Source organism: Anolis sagrei, chromosome 4 (genome assembly GCF_037176765.1).
Source record: "Anolis sagrei isolate rAnoSag1 chromosome 4, rAnoSag1.mat, whole genome shotgun sequence".
Taxonomy (NCBI): domain Eukaryota; kingdom Metazoa; phylum Chordata; class Lepidosauria; order Squamata; family Dactyloidae; genus Anolis; species Anolis sagrei.
In genome coordinates, this window is record NC_090024.1 from 7,799,410 (window position 1) to 7,812,886 (window position 13,477).

Genomic DNA, 13,477 nt, shown 5'->3' on the forward strand with positions numbered 1-13,477 from the left:
TTGCCTGGACATTTGGATAGCCTCCAGAGAGATTGTATGGGCATACATAGATATAGGGTTGATGACACTTGATTTGAAAACAGTACATATGAAAGGAATCTAGGAGCCTTAGTAGATCACAAACTGAGCATGAGACAATAATATGCTGTGGCAGTTTGACCCCATTGCTCCATATCCTAGGGTACATCTACATGGTAGATTTAATGCAGTTTGACACCACTTCAACTGCCATGCCTTAATGTTATGGAACCATGGTTCTTGTAGTTCTGCAAGGTCTTTAGCCTGCTCTGCTCGAGAGTGCTGGTGCCTCACTAAACTACACTTTCCATGATTCAATAGCATTGAGCCATGGAAGTTAAATTGGGATCAAAGTGCATTAATTCTACAGCACAGATGCAGCTGCAGGTTCCATCTAAGAACTAGTAATGTATTTTGGGCAATGTGGCATATTCCACGTCATGTCTCCTGTTGTAATCCCTCATGTTTACATATTCAAAAAGGGAAACTACAGTGGGCCAACCATGTTCACTGGCATCAGGGGCATAGGGCCTCAGTCAAAGTGAGAAAAAAACACAAATCAAAATAATTATCTTTTAACCTGATAGAATCCCTCTCTATAAATGTCTAGGTCCTCCAGAATGACTATGTGGTTAGCCTCCACTGACTACAGAATTGTACTGGAGGATTTTGACATTGGTATCCTATACCCTCTATGAATCTCTAGGTCCTCAAGCATGATTCTATAGCCAATGTCCATCAGATGTTGGCCACAGTGATGCTGGAGAGCACATCAATCCAATTCATGAATAATCATCTCTGCAGAACTTAAATTTACAAAGAGGGCGGAGTGAACTTGCATTATGATGATGATGGCGATTTAGATTGCCTTAGGGATACCTGATGGTAGACACTAAAACAACTAATTACATAAATACATATGCACAATAAAATAAAATATATCAAGCTGGAACTTTGCTGGCATATGTGTCCACGTGTCCTTCCTTACAAACTCCATACTCAAAAGGCACTACCAAGTCCCACAAGGTGCTGATATTTCCACTGTTTGTGCATCAATCTCATAAATGGCATTTAGTCATCTGATTGCCTTGAGTAATATATGATATCCATCAACAGACAAAGAAATGCCTCATTTAGGGCATCATAGGGACAACAATTGCTTCAGTTTGTCCCTTTTGATGCCACCTTTGACAATACATTCTAGTGCATACTAGCAAATCAAAACCAGTGCTCTGTGCATGCATTAAAAGCCATGGATTAACTCAACCAGGTTGCTTTAATGTAGCTATTTCAGAGTATATGAGTGATGCACACTCCCCTCTAGCGGCAGGCCTGTAGGGAGACCACAGCTCCACATCTTCCACTCATGTCTTATGTGTTTTGCCAATATATAGAAAGAAAAGGAACATAAACATACTACGGTGCTCTGCTGAAAATTGTACGGAGACTCCACTTTAACTGCGATTGGACAACTCCACATTTAGAGGCAGCTGCAGGACTGCTTAAGAAAGAAACCCACAAATACCAGTATGCTGGTTATAGGGGAGATCTAGGGACTAAAAAGCTACCTGCAAATATTCTCATCCCCGGTGAGAAAGGATAAGAAAAGGTTGTCAAGAGATGCAAAATGTTGTGTCATGAAAATGAAAAGAGCAGCATATATTTTCCATCAGTGGAAAAGAAAACAGCAACAATAATTAGGTTCTTGTAGGTTTTTTCGGGCTATAGGGCCATGTTCTAGAGGCATTTCTCCTGACGTTTCGCCTGCATCTATGGCAAGCATCCTCAGAGGTAGTGAGGTCTGTTGGAAATAGGAAAATGGGTTTATATATCTGTGGAATGACTGGGGTGGGGCAAAGAGCTCTTCTCTGCTGGAGCTAGGTGTGAATGTTTCAGCTGACCACCTTCATTAGCATTTGAAGGCTTGGCTGAGCCTGGGAAAATGTTCTGTTGAGAGGTGTTAAGATGTGCCTGGCCATTATATTTCAAATACACTATAATGGTGCACCCCACAAAAACCTTTCATGCTTTCAACCTCAAAGACTTTTCCAAAAATCCCCAGAATCTTTCATAATGGGACTCTCTACATCAACGAAGTTGGTGGGGGAAGCAATTTGCCTCTCCCCCGGAATAATTGAGAATGGGTGGTTCCGGTGAAACCACCTAGGAGAGCGGAGGCTGGCTGAGCTATTCGGTCAGCCTCCGTCCTCAGTCTGAGGCGAGACTTCAACCCACCACACCCACCCACTGACAGTATAATATTTGGTTGCCTGCTGGAACCGGGTAGGAATTTTTTGCCCTCTATGTTCTGGGTTTTTTTTCCCCACCTACCCTATACTGTTATTAGGGGCTAGCTGGGATGGTGGCTTTAAATAGGCTAGCATAAATAGCACAAGAAAACACAGGCATTGAGACATACACAAGGCACCCCTTAAGGGTGAGGTTCATTGCACAACAAACACTCACCTAGAGGTCATCAAATGGGTGAGGGGACATCACTTGGCCCAGAAACAGGAGAAGCTGATATCAATAATTTGAGACAGGCTTCTCCAGACTTTTACCTTTGAGGTTGCCCGGTTGGGGATCCAGGGCACACGGTATTACACACTAAATAGCCGAGGACGCTGCCTCGGTTGGCCACCAAGTTCCTAGACACATAGTTTAGTTCAGTTAAAGTTAAATAGGTAACATTTAATAAAGTTGCCCAAATTTGAATCCAAACTATTGTTGTCCAGTCTCGTTATTTCAGGGGTTAAGGGGCAAATTACCTTGTAGGGAAACAATGCTTGATTTTTCCCATATTCACATACATTTTCCCACTCACAGACCATCAGTGAGCAATTGCATTAAGTCTTGAGGGATATTTTTCTGCCCCAGAGAAAATTTGGGGGACCATAAGGACTTCCAGAAATCAACCCCCCCCCCCCTTTAAATACCCCGGAAGAAGCCAAAAGTAAAATGTCATCTTAGGGACCCCGATAGCATCTCAAAACTATTTTGGTGACCCTCGACCTCTCCACATCTCCAACTTACTGTTTCTTCTATCCCCCAAAAAGCAGGGGAATTGCTGCTCCTGTCCTGGAGGAATCCAGCAATTCCTGTCCTTTTTAGAGGTATAGATTGTGGGATTGTGGCGCAGCTGGCTGAGTGTCATCTGCATTAAGATCACTCTGACCAAAAGGTCATGAGTTCGAAGCCAGCCCGGGTTGGAGTGGGTTTCCAACCATTGTGTAGCCTGTTGTCGACCTTTGCAACCCAAAAGACAGTTGCGTCTGTCAAATAGGAAAATAAGGTACCACCTTAAAAGTGTGGGGAGGCTAAATTAACTAATTTATGAGGCCATAAAGAAGCACTCCAGCGGGAAAGCATGCGAGGAGTGCGGAGGTACTTCATCAACATCGCAGATGGACGATGAAAGCGACAGCTCCCCTGGCGGCCAGAAAAAATTAAATAGCCTCTGTGTATGTCTGTATATGTTTGTATGTCAAAAATTGGCATTGAATGTTTGCCATATATGTGTACACTGTAATCCGCCTTGAGTCCCCTGCGGGGTGAAAAGGGTGGAATATATATATAAAAAGCTGTGTATAGAACACAAACTGGTCTGGAGATGTCGAGGGTCAGAAAAACATCTTCAGGAAATCATATGGAGTTCTTAGCAAGATATGTTACCCATCCCTAAAGTAAGCAAAGCTCTGCACCCCAGTGTTGCTCAGAGGGAGGACATTTGCTGTCTCCACCTTCACAGATTCATTCTTTGGGCTGAGCCAGAATCCTTGGGAGGAATTTCCTGGTGCATTAGCAATTCTGAGCACATTCAAAGCAAGCTACAAGGGCAACAATGGATTCCAAACTTCTGCAGGGGGTTTAGCTTCCAGCACCGAAAGATGGCAGGGAGGCAAAGAGGGTCTCAGATTTATCCTTTACCTCAGCTTCAGTTATGATGTTCTGTGGGTGCATATGTGTACATGTATGTATGCAGGTGTCAATTTCTACCATGTGCAGTGGCATGGAAACACATCAACCACCTCCTGGTGAAACAGGAATGCCCAAGAAGGCTATAGCAAACAAATCCTGGTGGAATTTGTGTGTGCACACAATGGCTGTGAAGGGAGGGAGGATGAAATGAATTCCTAGTGATGCATAAGCCATGGGAAGTAAGTAGGTGCAGGTGCAAATGTTACAAATATGCAGAGAAAGAGAGCAAGGGATGCCCATAGAAAGAAAGCAGCTGTGTGGAAGAGATATGTAGAATCATAGGACCAGAGATTAGAATTATAGAATCATAGAGATGACGAGACCACAAAGGCCATCCAGTACAACCTCCTGACATACAGGAACTCACAATCACAATCCGGTGGCGCAGTGGGTTAAAGCCCTGTGCCGGCAGGACTGAAGACCAACAGGTCGCAGGTTCGAATTCGGGGAGAGGTGGATGAACTCCCTCTATCAGCTTCTCTCATGTGGGGACATGAGAGAAGCCTCCCACAAGGATGATAAAAACATCAAATCATCTGGGCTTCCCCGGGCAACGTCCTTGCAGACAGCCAATTCTCTCACACCAGAAGCGACTTGCAGTTTCTCAAATCGCTCCTGATATGACCAAAACAATGAAAATATACATATGGATATCCATATCCATATCCATATCCATATCCATATCCATATCCATATCCATATCCATACCCATACCTATCTATCTATCTATCTATCTATCTATCTATCATGCATATGCATATAGACACTGTATAATGATTTAAGCTGCATGCAGGGACAAATATAAAATGTCTTACAGTCTCTCTCTGTCTGTGTTTGTATAAGAAAAAGCAGCCATCAAAAATAACAGCTCAGAATAATCATCCTTGAAACTAAAATCCTGTACAATTGTTAATTTTCCAACCTCCCTTCCCTTGCCCCAATAATGTATACAGATCTCAAATGCACTGTGAAAACCCATTTTTTCACCCTCTATGCATCCTCTGACAAACTTTGCCAACTATGCCAACAGCAATGGTCCCCAAATTCCACATATCCATTCAGCAAGGGAGATTTCAGTGATACCGTACCAGCTGTGTCACTTGAGGCCTGTCCAGAGTTGACGTGAGTCTCCAAAATCCTTTGCTCCCTCCCTCGGTGAGGACGTCTCATCTGGTTTTTGGAGTCCTTGGCCTCCTCCGATTTAATTACTGGAGCTAATTTATTCCCTCCCACGGATGGTTGTAGGCACCCCTTTCTCTCCAAACAATTCCGCCCTCCTCACAGTAGAACGGAGTAACTTTTAGGTCCGGGTACTTAACCAAACCATGTGATGCGTAAGCATGGAAACCCGTGAGAAGGCTCACTCGGTCAGTACACAACAGGAGGCACCCGGGAGCTTGAAATCTGGACATCTCCCAAAAAGCTTGGGAAGAGAGGGAGATGACAAAAAAAGGGCGTTTCCTTCCCTTCAACTCAAAAGGATAGAAGGGGAAAGGGGGTGAATTGGAAATGCCCACCAAGTCCTTAAACCTAGGACCTGATGTAAAAAGGAGGAGAGAAAGAGTGTTTCTCTCTCAAGTCTCTCCACCTCTGAAGACAAGGTCAAGATGTAGGTCATGTTGGCATCTTGAATGCCATGGGTCAGCCAGCTAACCCTTGGCATTGTTGGACATTCAGAGAAGGGAGGGGATGTTTTCATTTGCTCCTGGGTTTGCAAAAGAGGCGAAGGGGAACACACTGATCTGCTTTTAAGGTAGAGCTGTCTCTCTCATTTTCATTCTTGTTCCTTCTCTCTTGCTCTCTCACACAGGCACAACTACTATTGTTCTCTTCCCCTGACATATCAACATTCAGGAAATAAGAAACTCTCAAAGTGCCATAGCAGGACTCTTTAAACCCAGACATACAGAAAAGACAGAGAGGGAATGGAGCACCTCATAAAAGCCCAATATATTGACAAGAGGCGAGGGAAGCAGACTATTCTCTTCTGTTATTGATTTTCAGTGGCTTTTCAAACTGGAGAATTTCCCAGGGGAGCAACTGCATGAACAGCATTGAAAATGGATATTACGAGGATTGATATCTTTGGGATTGATATTTGCATAAGAAATAGCATTTGGAGACTCAGTGCCTTCTCACAAGAGGAAGGAAAAGCAGGACTGCAGCAGGGTAATATGGCCTTCAGTGGGGGCATGTCGTTGTCACTCTGCAGTTGCAATCCCATGGATGACACTTTTAAATGCTGAAATAATCTATATGAATATTGTGGGATTAACACAATTTGTGAGATTAACAGAACTCAAAAACCACTGGACGAATTGACACCCAATTTGGACACAAGACACCTAACAACCCAATGTATGTCCTTCACTCCAAAAAAATGATTTTGTCATTTGGGAGTTATAGTTGCTGGGATTTATTGTTCACCTACAATCAAAGAGCATTCTGAATCCCACCAACAGTGGAATTGAAACAAACTTGGCACACAGAACTCCCATGACCAATAGAAAATATTGGAAGGGTTTGGTGGGCAGTGTCCTTTGGTTTTGGAGTTGTAGTTCACCTATATCCAGAGATCACTGTGGACTCAAACAATGATGGAGCTGGACCAAACTCTACACGAAGACTCAATATGCCCAAATGTGAACACTGGTGGAGTTTGGGGAAAATAGAATCTTGACATTTGGGAGCTGTAGTTGCTGGGATTTATAGTTCACCTACAATCACAGAGCATTCTGAACCCCACAAACGATAGAATTGGGCCAAACCTCCCACACACAACCCCCATGTGGGCCACAGCAATGTGTGGCAGAGGACGGCTAGTCTATTAATAAGTTCCTCTCCAGCTTATGCCGTGCAAAGATTTCCTATGTAAAAGTTCAATTCAAGGAAGAAAGGGTCTACCAAAACATTAAGATGAAATTCCTGAGGCTTAGAGCTGTTCAACAGTGGAGTGTGCTGCTGGGTGCAGGGTGGAGTACCTCCTGCTCTGAAGGTTTTGCACCAGAGACTGGATGACCATTCATTGGAAGTGCTTTGATGGTGTGTTATTGCATGATCAAAGCAGTGCTGTAGAATTTGAAGAGGCACGAATGGAGGGCAAAAGAGAGAAACATGCCAAGAGGAAGGCATGTCAAGCCAACCCTGACTGAGACTGCCTTCCACCTGGAAACCAATGCCCTCACTGTGGGAGAACATGCAGATCAAGAATAGCGCTCCACAGTCACCTACGGACCCACCACCAGGACACTCATCTTGGAAGACTATCCTACTCGGACAACAAGGGATCACCTAAGTAAGTAAGCAGTCTTAGGTAGTACAGTCTCTACTGGGCCCTCTTAACCAACACTGTCGTATGAACTTTGCCCTAGGTCGGGTCCTCCTTCTCAGTGAGACCCAGGAACTTAAAACTGGCCACCTGCTGCACTTGGTCTCCATTTATGACTAAGGGCTGGATTTCTGGTCTGTTCTTCCTATAGTCCACTATGAGCTCCTTGGTCTTGTTGATGTTAAGGACTGGATTATTGTCCCTGCACCATGAGAGTAGCTGATCCATCTCATCCAAATAGGCAGATCAATTCCCTTCAGAGATAAGAAGCTCCACCACATTTGTATCATCTGTAAATTTGATAATGATATTGCTATGGTTTGTTGCCATCACACTGGCAACAAAGATCCGCATAGTCAAAGCCATGGTATTCCCTGTAGTAACCTACGGATGTGAGAGCTGGACCTTAGGGAAGGCTGAGTGAAGGAAGACCGATGCTTTTGAGCTGTGGTGCTGGAGGAAAGTTCTGAGAGTGCCTTGGACTGCGAGAAGATCCAACCAGTCCATCCTCCAGGAAATAAAGCCCGACTGCTCATTGGAGGGAAGGATACTAGAGACAAAGTTGAAGTACTTTGGCCACATCATGAGGAGACAGCAAAGCCTAAAGAAGACAATTATGCTGGGGAAAGTGGAAGGCAAAAGGAAGAGGGGCCGATCTAGGGCAAGATGGATGGATGGCATCCTTGAAGTGACTGGACTGACCTTGAAGGAGTTGGGGGTGGTGACGGCCAACAGGGAGCTCTGGCGTGGGCTGGTCCGTGAGGTCACGAGAGTCGGAGACGACTGAACAAATGAACAACATTGCTATGATGGACAGGGATACAATCATATGTGTACAAAGTGAAAAGCAGAGGACTCAACACACAACCCTGTGGCATCCCAGTGTTGAGAGTGAGAGCTGATGGGGTATGGTGACCTAATCTAACCCTCTGGGAATGTCCAGACAAGAAGTCTCTAATCCAGGAACAGATTGAATATGAGAATCCCAAATCCATGAGTTTAGACATCAGTCTATGTGGAAGGATTGTGTTGAATGCAGAACTAAAGTCTGCAAAAAGCATCATCACATAGTTCCCCCATCATTATAGGTAGGTCAGAGCAGTGTGGAGTGTGATGGCTATAGCGTCCTCTGCTGATCTGTTGGCCTGTTTTTTGCCAAGTGATGGCTATATACGACTGCCCTAGACAGAGCTATTTTCACATTTCTCCAAAGGAAAGCCTAATCCAAACTTTGATGCAAAGAGGCCCAGCCTTATGAGATACTCTGGGGAAGGAACCGGCTGAGAGATCATCTCAAACTGTGCTGATAAGTGGTTAATAATTGCTTCCTGTGAACGACCCGGGAAACTCACCAGAGTAACCCAAATCACTTTGCTTGCAGCTTTCAATTTTGCCTGCTCCAGCAAAGCTCATTCATCATCTGTGCTCCCTTCAAACGTAAACAAGAAATCCTCCCCAGGTTGTCCAACTCGGGTGAAAAAGGTGGGGCAGGGGGAGGGAGGAGGAGGGGAGCTCTGGCCCACCTTCCCCATGTGCAATCGCCAGGGGAAGAGTGGATTTATTAAATCAAAGAGCCATTATTAACAACGCAGCTTAAATATCTATCTAAATGCAAATTAGTACAAGATAGAGAGTGGGTTTTTTATTCCCCCTTTTTTAGAAAAAAAATCAGATAGTTCATGTGACAATCTCATAGTGTGGAGACATTTTCCTCTGCAGGGCTGACAAAAACACACTGTTAAGACAAGCACCGAGATCAAAGGCACAGGGTGCAACTTTGTGCACAGAGTGGGATGGATTTTTGTTTGGGAATCGTAACACCAACTTTTGTGCACACTAGTCCTGCATAATGTAATGTGCAGGCATATCATATGAACATGTAATGTGTATCCATGCACAATGGCAATAAATGTACAAGATCCCAAAATGTTTGCATGAGTGGCTGAGATTGCTTTCTGATCATTCAATTACACAGACTTGGTTTCGTGCTTAAGGTATTGTATAAACATACCTTCAGGGTATGTATGTATATAAGATGCATGATATATATGTTACAGAATATCAGAGAATTTCATGTTTAGAATTGGGTCCTAGTTTCAAGATATGCATTATGTGCGCACATACACACTGTGCAGGTACAACTGCACCAGGAGCTCCAATTTTGTTTGCTTTGCATTTAATGTTTGTTATAGTTCTAAGTTTCAGGGACTCTGCAGATAGGTGGCTTCTTTGGCTGCAATCATATGGCAAGCCACCTGTCAATTATAGTTAGGTTCCCTGGTCCCGCCCCCTTTTTGGGTTTTTGGAGGGAATAGGAGCCTTTTTGGTTCAGTCCACACAGAGCAGCTTTCCATGCAGGACATAATACCAAGAGCTCCTGTAGAAAGCTTCGTCTTCTATGGCTTGGCTGGGGAGATATACAGCCTATGGCTTGGCCGGGGAGATACAGCCCCACAGCTTGGCCAAGGATCATACAGCCTTACAGCTCCTTTGCGGAGGGACTTCAGTCAACCATCACTGAAACCTGAGTTCTTTCCCCCTGGAAGTCTACAAAGCTCTGCTTGGTAAGGGTCTCTCGCGGAAGCCAGAAGCAGTTGGTACCGGGTGCAGGGGCTCCACGCCAACAGAGGCAAAGACAGGCTGCCCAGATTAGAAGTTAAGGATTTCCCCATTAGTTACAGTTAAGAAGATAGTGCCTGTTCCCTGTGGACAATATTGAAAGAGCCTATAGACTGTTAAGAAAGCTTTAAAGTACCTGTTTGTTTTCATTAATAAAGAACTTGGTTGAACCTTTAAGCAATCTAAAGACTCTTTGTTTTAAGGAAATCCAAAGGCCTTTAATCTGAGGCAGCCCCGGCCTCCCATTGGGCACACAGAATTTATGTCCTGACTACAGTCTGATGTACAGGCCCAGCATGCGACAGCATACACACAGACAATGTTTATCCTGCCTTTTCTCTCAATACAGGGACTCAAAGAGACTAAAAGCAACCAACTTTTGTGCACACTATTCCTGCATAATGTAATGTGCAGGCATATCATTAGATGTTCATATGAACATGTAATATGTATCCATGCACAATGGCAATAAATGTACAATTTTGAACCTGCAAACGAAAATAGTTGATGGCTGCTGCACTTGGATAAAAGTGTGCTATTACTTTCCACAGGGGATGATACTCATGCATAACACATCATCAGAATGGTAGTCAAGATGTAATTTAAATGATAGTTTTATGATTCAGCAGCCTTGCTTTATCTATATAGGTTGAGCACCCCTTATCTTGAATTGCAAAATCTGAAAGACTCCAAGATCCCAAAATGTCTGCATTAAGTGGCTGAGATTGCTTTCTGATCATTCAATTACACAGACTTGGTTTCATGTTTAAGGTATTGTATAAACATACCTTCAGGGTATGCACGTATATAAGATGCATGTATATATGTTACAGAACATCAGAAAATTTCATGTTTAGAACTGGGTCCTAGTTTCAAGATATGCTTTATGTGCATACATACACAGAGACAATGTTTATCCTGCCTTTTCTCTCAATATAGGGACTCAAAGGGACTAAAAGCAACCATGATGAAATATAATAAAAACAGAGCAGATGCATTGAAATATGATATTAAAATATTCATATATTCAAAAATAAATTTAAAAAATCTCAAACCCACTTATCATAGAATCATAGAATCTAAGAGTTGGAAGAGACCTCCTGGGCCATCCAGTCCAACCCCATTCTGCCAAGAAGCAGGAACGTTGCATTCAAATCACCCCTGACAGATGGCCATCCAGCCTCTGTTTATGATCCAAAGCATAGGCTGCTCAACCTCCATATTTTAAGTCACCAAACAGCCTTGGTCCGTCACGACCACTCCTTGCCTAATGTGCAAAATGCATGCACCTGTGTACAAAGTATGGCCGTGTACATCTATCAGTAACGTACATACATGTGCAAGGGAATTCTATGAAAAAATGATGCCACATGTTTATGCAACCTTGACATCTCAAATTGGGTAAAAAATATCCAACCATTTCTGATGTCTGTGCATGCATAAAATGCCGACAGGATGCCAACCCAGATGTTGACAGAAATTATTGTTCTATCAGTTTAGACATTCTTAATCAGTATTTTTTTAAAAAAAACTTAAAAGGGATTATCATGTAGAATATTGTATAGGTTCCAGCAGTCACCAGCCAACCCCTTTCTGATGCCAGAGATACAGCTTAATGGTGTAACATTAGAAAATGTTGACCATTTCCACTCCCTTGGCAGTCACCTCTCCACCAAAGTCAACATCGACACCGAAATACAACACTGCCTGTTGTATTGACACCGAAATACAACACTGTGCGAGTGCAGCATTTTTCCGAATGAAGCAGAGAGTGTTTGAGGACTGGGACATCCGTAGGGATACCAAGGTGCTTGTCTATAAAGCTATTGTCCTCCCAATCCTGCTATATGCCTGCAAGACGTGGACTGTCTACAGACGTCACACTCCTGGAATGATTCCATCAGCGCTGCCTCTGGAAAATCCTGCAAATCTCTTGGGAAGACAGGCGGACAAATGTCAGTATGCTGAAAGAAGCAAAGACCACCAGCATTGAAGCGATGGTCCTCCGCCATCAACTCCACTGGACTGGCCACATTGTCTGGATGCCCGACCACTGTCTCCCAAAGCAGTTGCTCTACTCCGAACTCAAGAATGGAAAACGGAATGCTGGTGGGCAGGAAAAGAGATATAAAGATGGGCTCAAAGCCAACCTTAAAACTCTGGCATAGAGACTGAGAACTGGGAAGCCCTGGCCCTTGAGCGCTCCAGCTAGAGGTCAGCTGTGACCAGCAGTGCTGCAGAATTTGAAGAGGCATGAATGGAGGGTGAAAGAGAGAAATGTGCCAAGAAGAAGGCATGTCAAGCCAACCCCAACTGGGACCGCCTTCCACCTGGAAACCAATGTCCTCACTGCGGAAGAAGATGCAGATCAAGAATAGGGCTCCACAGCCACCTACAGACTCACAAGAATTCTGACCCTGGAAGACTATCCTACTCGGCCAACGAGGGATCGCCTAAGTAAGTAAGTAAGTAAGTAAGTAAGGTTATGTATAGGAGAAGAGATGGTAAGGAAGAGGGAAGGAGGGAGGAAATACAACTACAAAAAACAAAAAAGGATGTTTGGTACACCTTCATTTGCTCCATGTTACCCCACATTATCATCTCAACATCAGTTAAGCATGATTCACTTAAGATAAAACTAAAAACAACAACCTCACTGGACTTACACATCAGCGTCATCCCAGAGGATACACGTCTGGTTGGTCGTTCCCTGCCAGAATGAAAAAGAAAAGGACAAAATAAGATTACTGATGTTGAATACAATGGCTTTGAGTTAAGTCTTAGTCCAAATACCCAATTAATTCAAATAGTAGAGAAAACATGCAATGATGGGCAAGCACGAACTCTGTCATTGTTTTCTACATGTGGAGAGAAAGTAGAAACAAAACATCTTTTGTTCAAGATGATTTTCCACCAGATTGGAATCCTGAAAAACAGCCTTAGTGCAAGTCGTGTCTTTCCACACCAGTAGGTTCTCCGATGGAAATACTTGGACATTTTTGTTTGATGTGGCACACTTGGATTTAGTTCTAAATTGTGAAAATTGAACATGGCATGCACGTTGCATATTGCATATAGGATATGCGTGTATGCTTGATCTAGTAATGGTGAAATCAGAAATAATGCATGTCTCTGTATGCAGTAATGGTGTGCAATTCAACCAAAAGACATGCTGTTTCGGGGTCCAATGTCAGCCAGCACCTCATTTTGTTTACCAGGAAGTTACTCAAATATGGAGGGGTGTTTCTGTTTTCTTCACAAAGATTCAGCCCATTGGCTACAATGAAAAATTTTAAAGGCTCAATCCCATCATTTTAATGCCTATCTGGATGAAACCTAACATCATTTCTGATTTTTTCCAATTAATTTGTAAGCCTGTTATTTTGCCAAATATCTCTAAATGTGACTTTATTCTATCCATATTGCCACATATATTTTTAATTGTCAATAATGTGTCGTCAGCAAATAAACTAATTTTTTGTTTTGTTGTTCCTACCCCTTCTAATTTCGTATCTTTTCTTATTACATTAGCAA

General features: G+C 43.3%; 1 protein-coding gene across 1 annotated transcript in view; it reads right to left on the reverse strand.

Moving 5' to 3' along the window:
* Positions 1-13,477, reverse strand: part of ADGRB1 (adhesion G protein-coupled receptor B1) — a 568,132-nt gene that overhangs the window by 196,639 nt on the left and 358,016 nt on the right. The window contains exon 17 of the mRNA XM_067467249.1: positions 12,610-12,653. Coding sequence (XP_067323350.1) covers positions 12,610-12,653 — 44 coding nt within the window. The remainder of the gene's footprint in view (positions 1-12,609; positions 12,654-13,477) is intronic.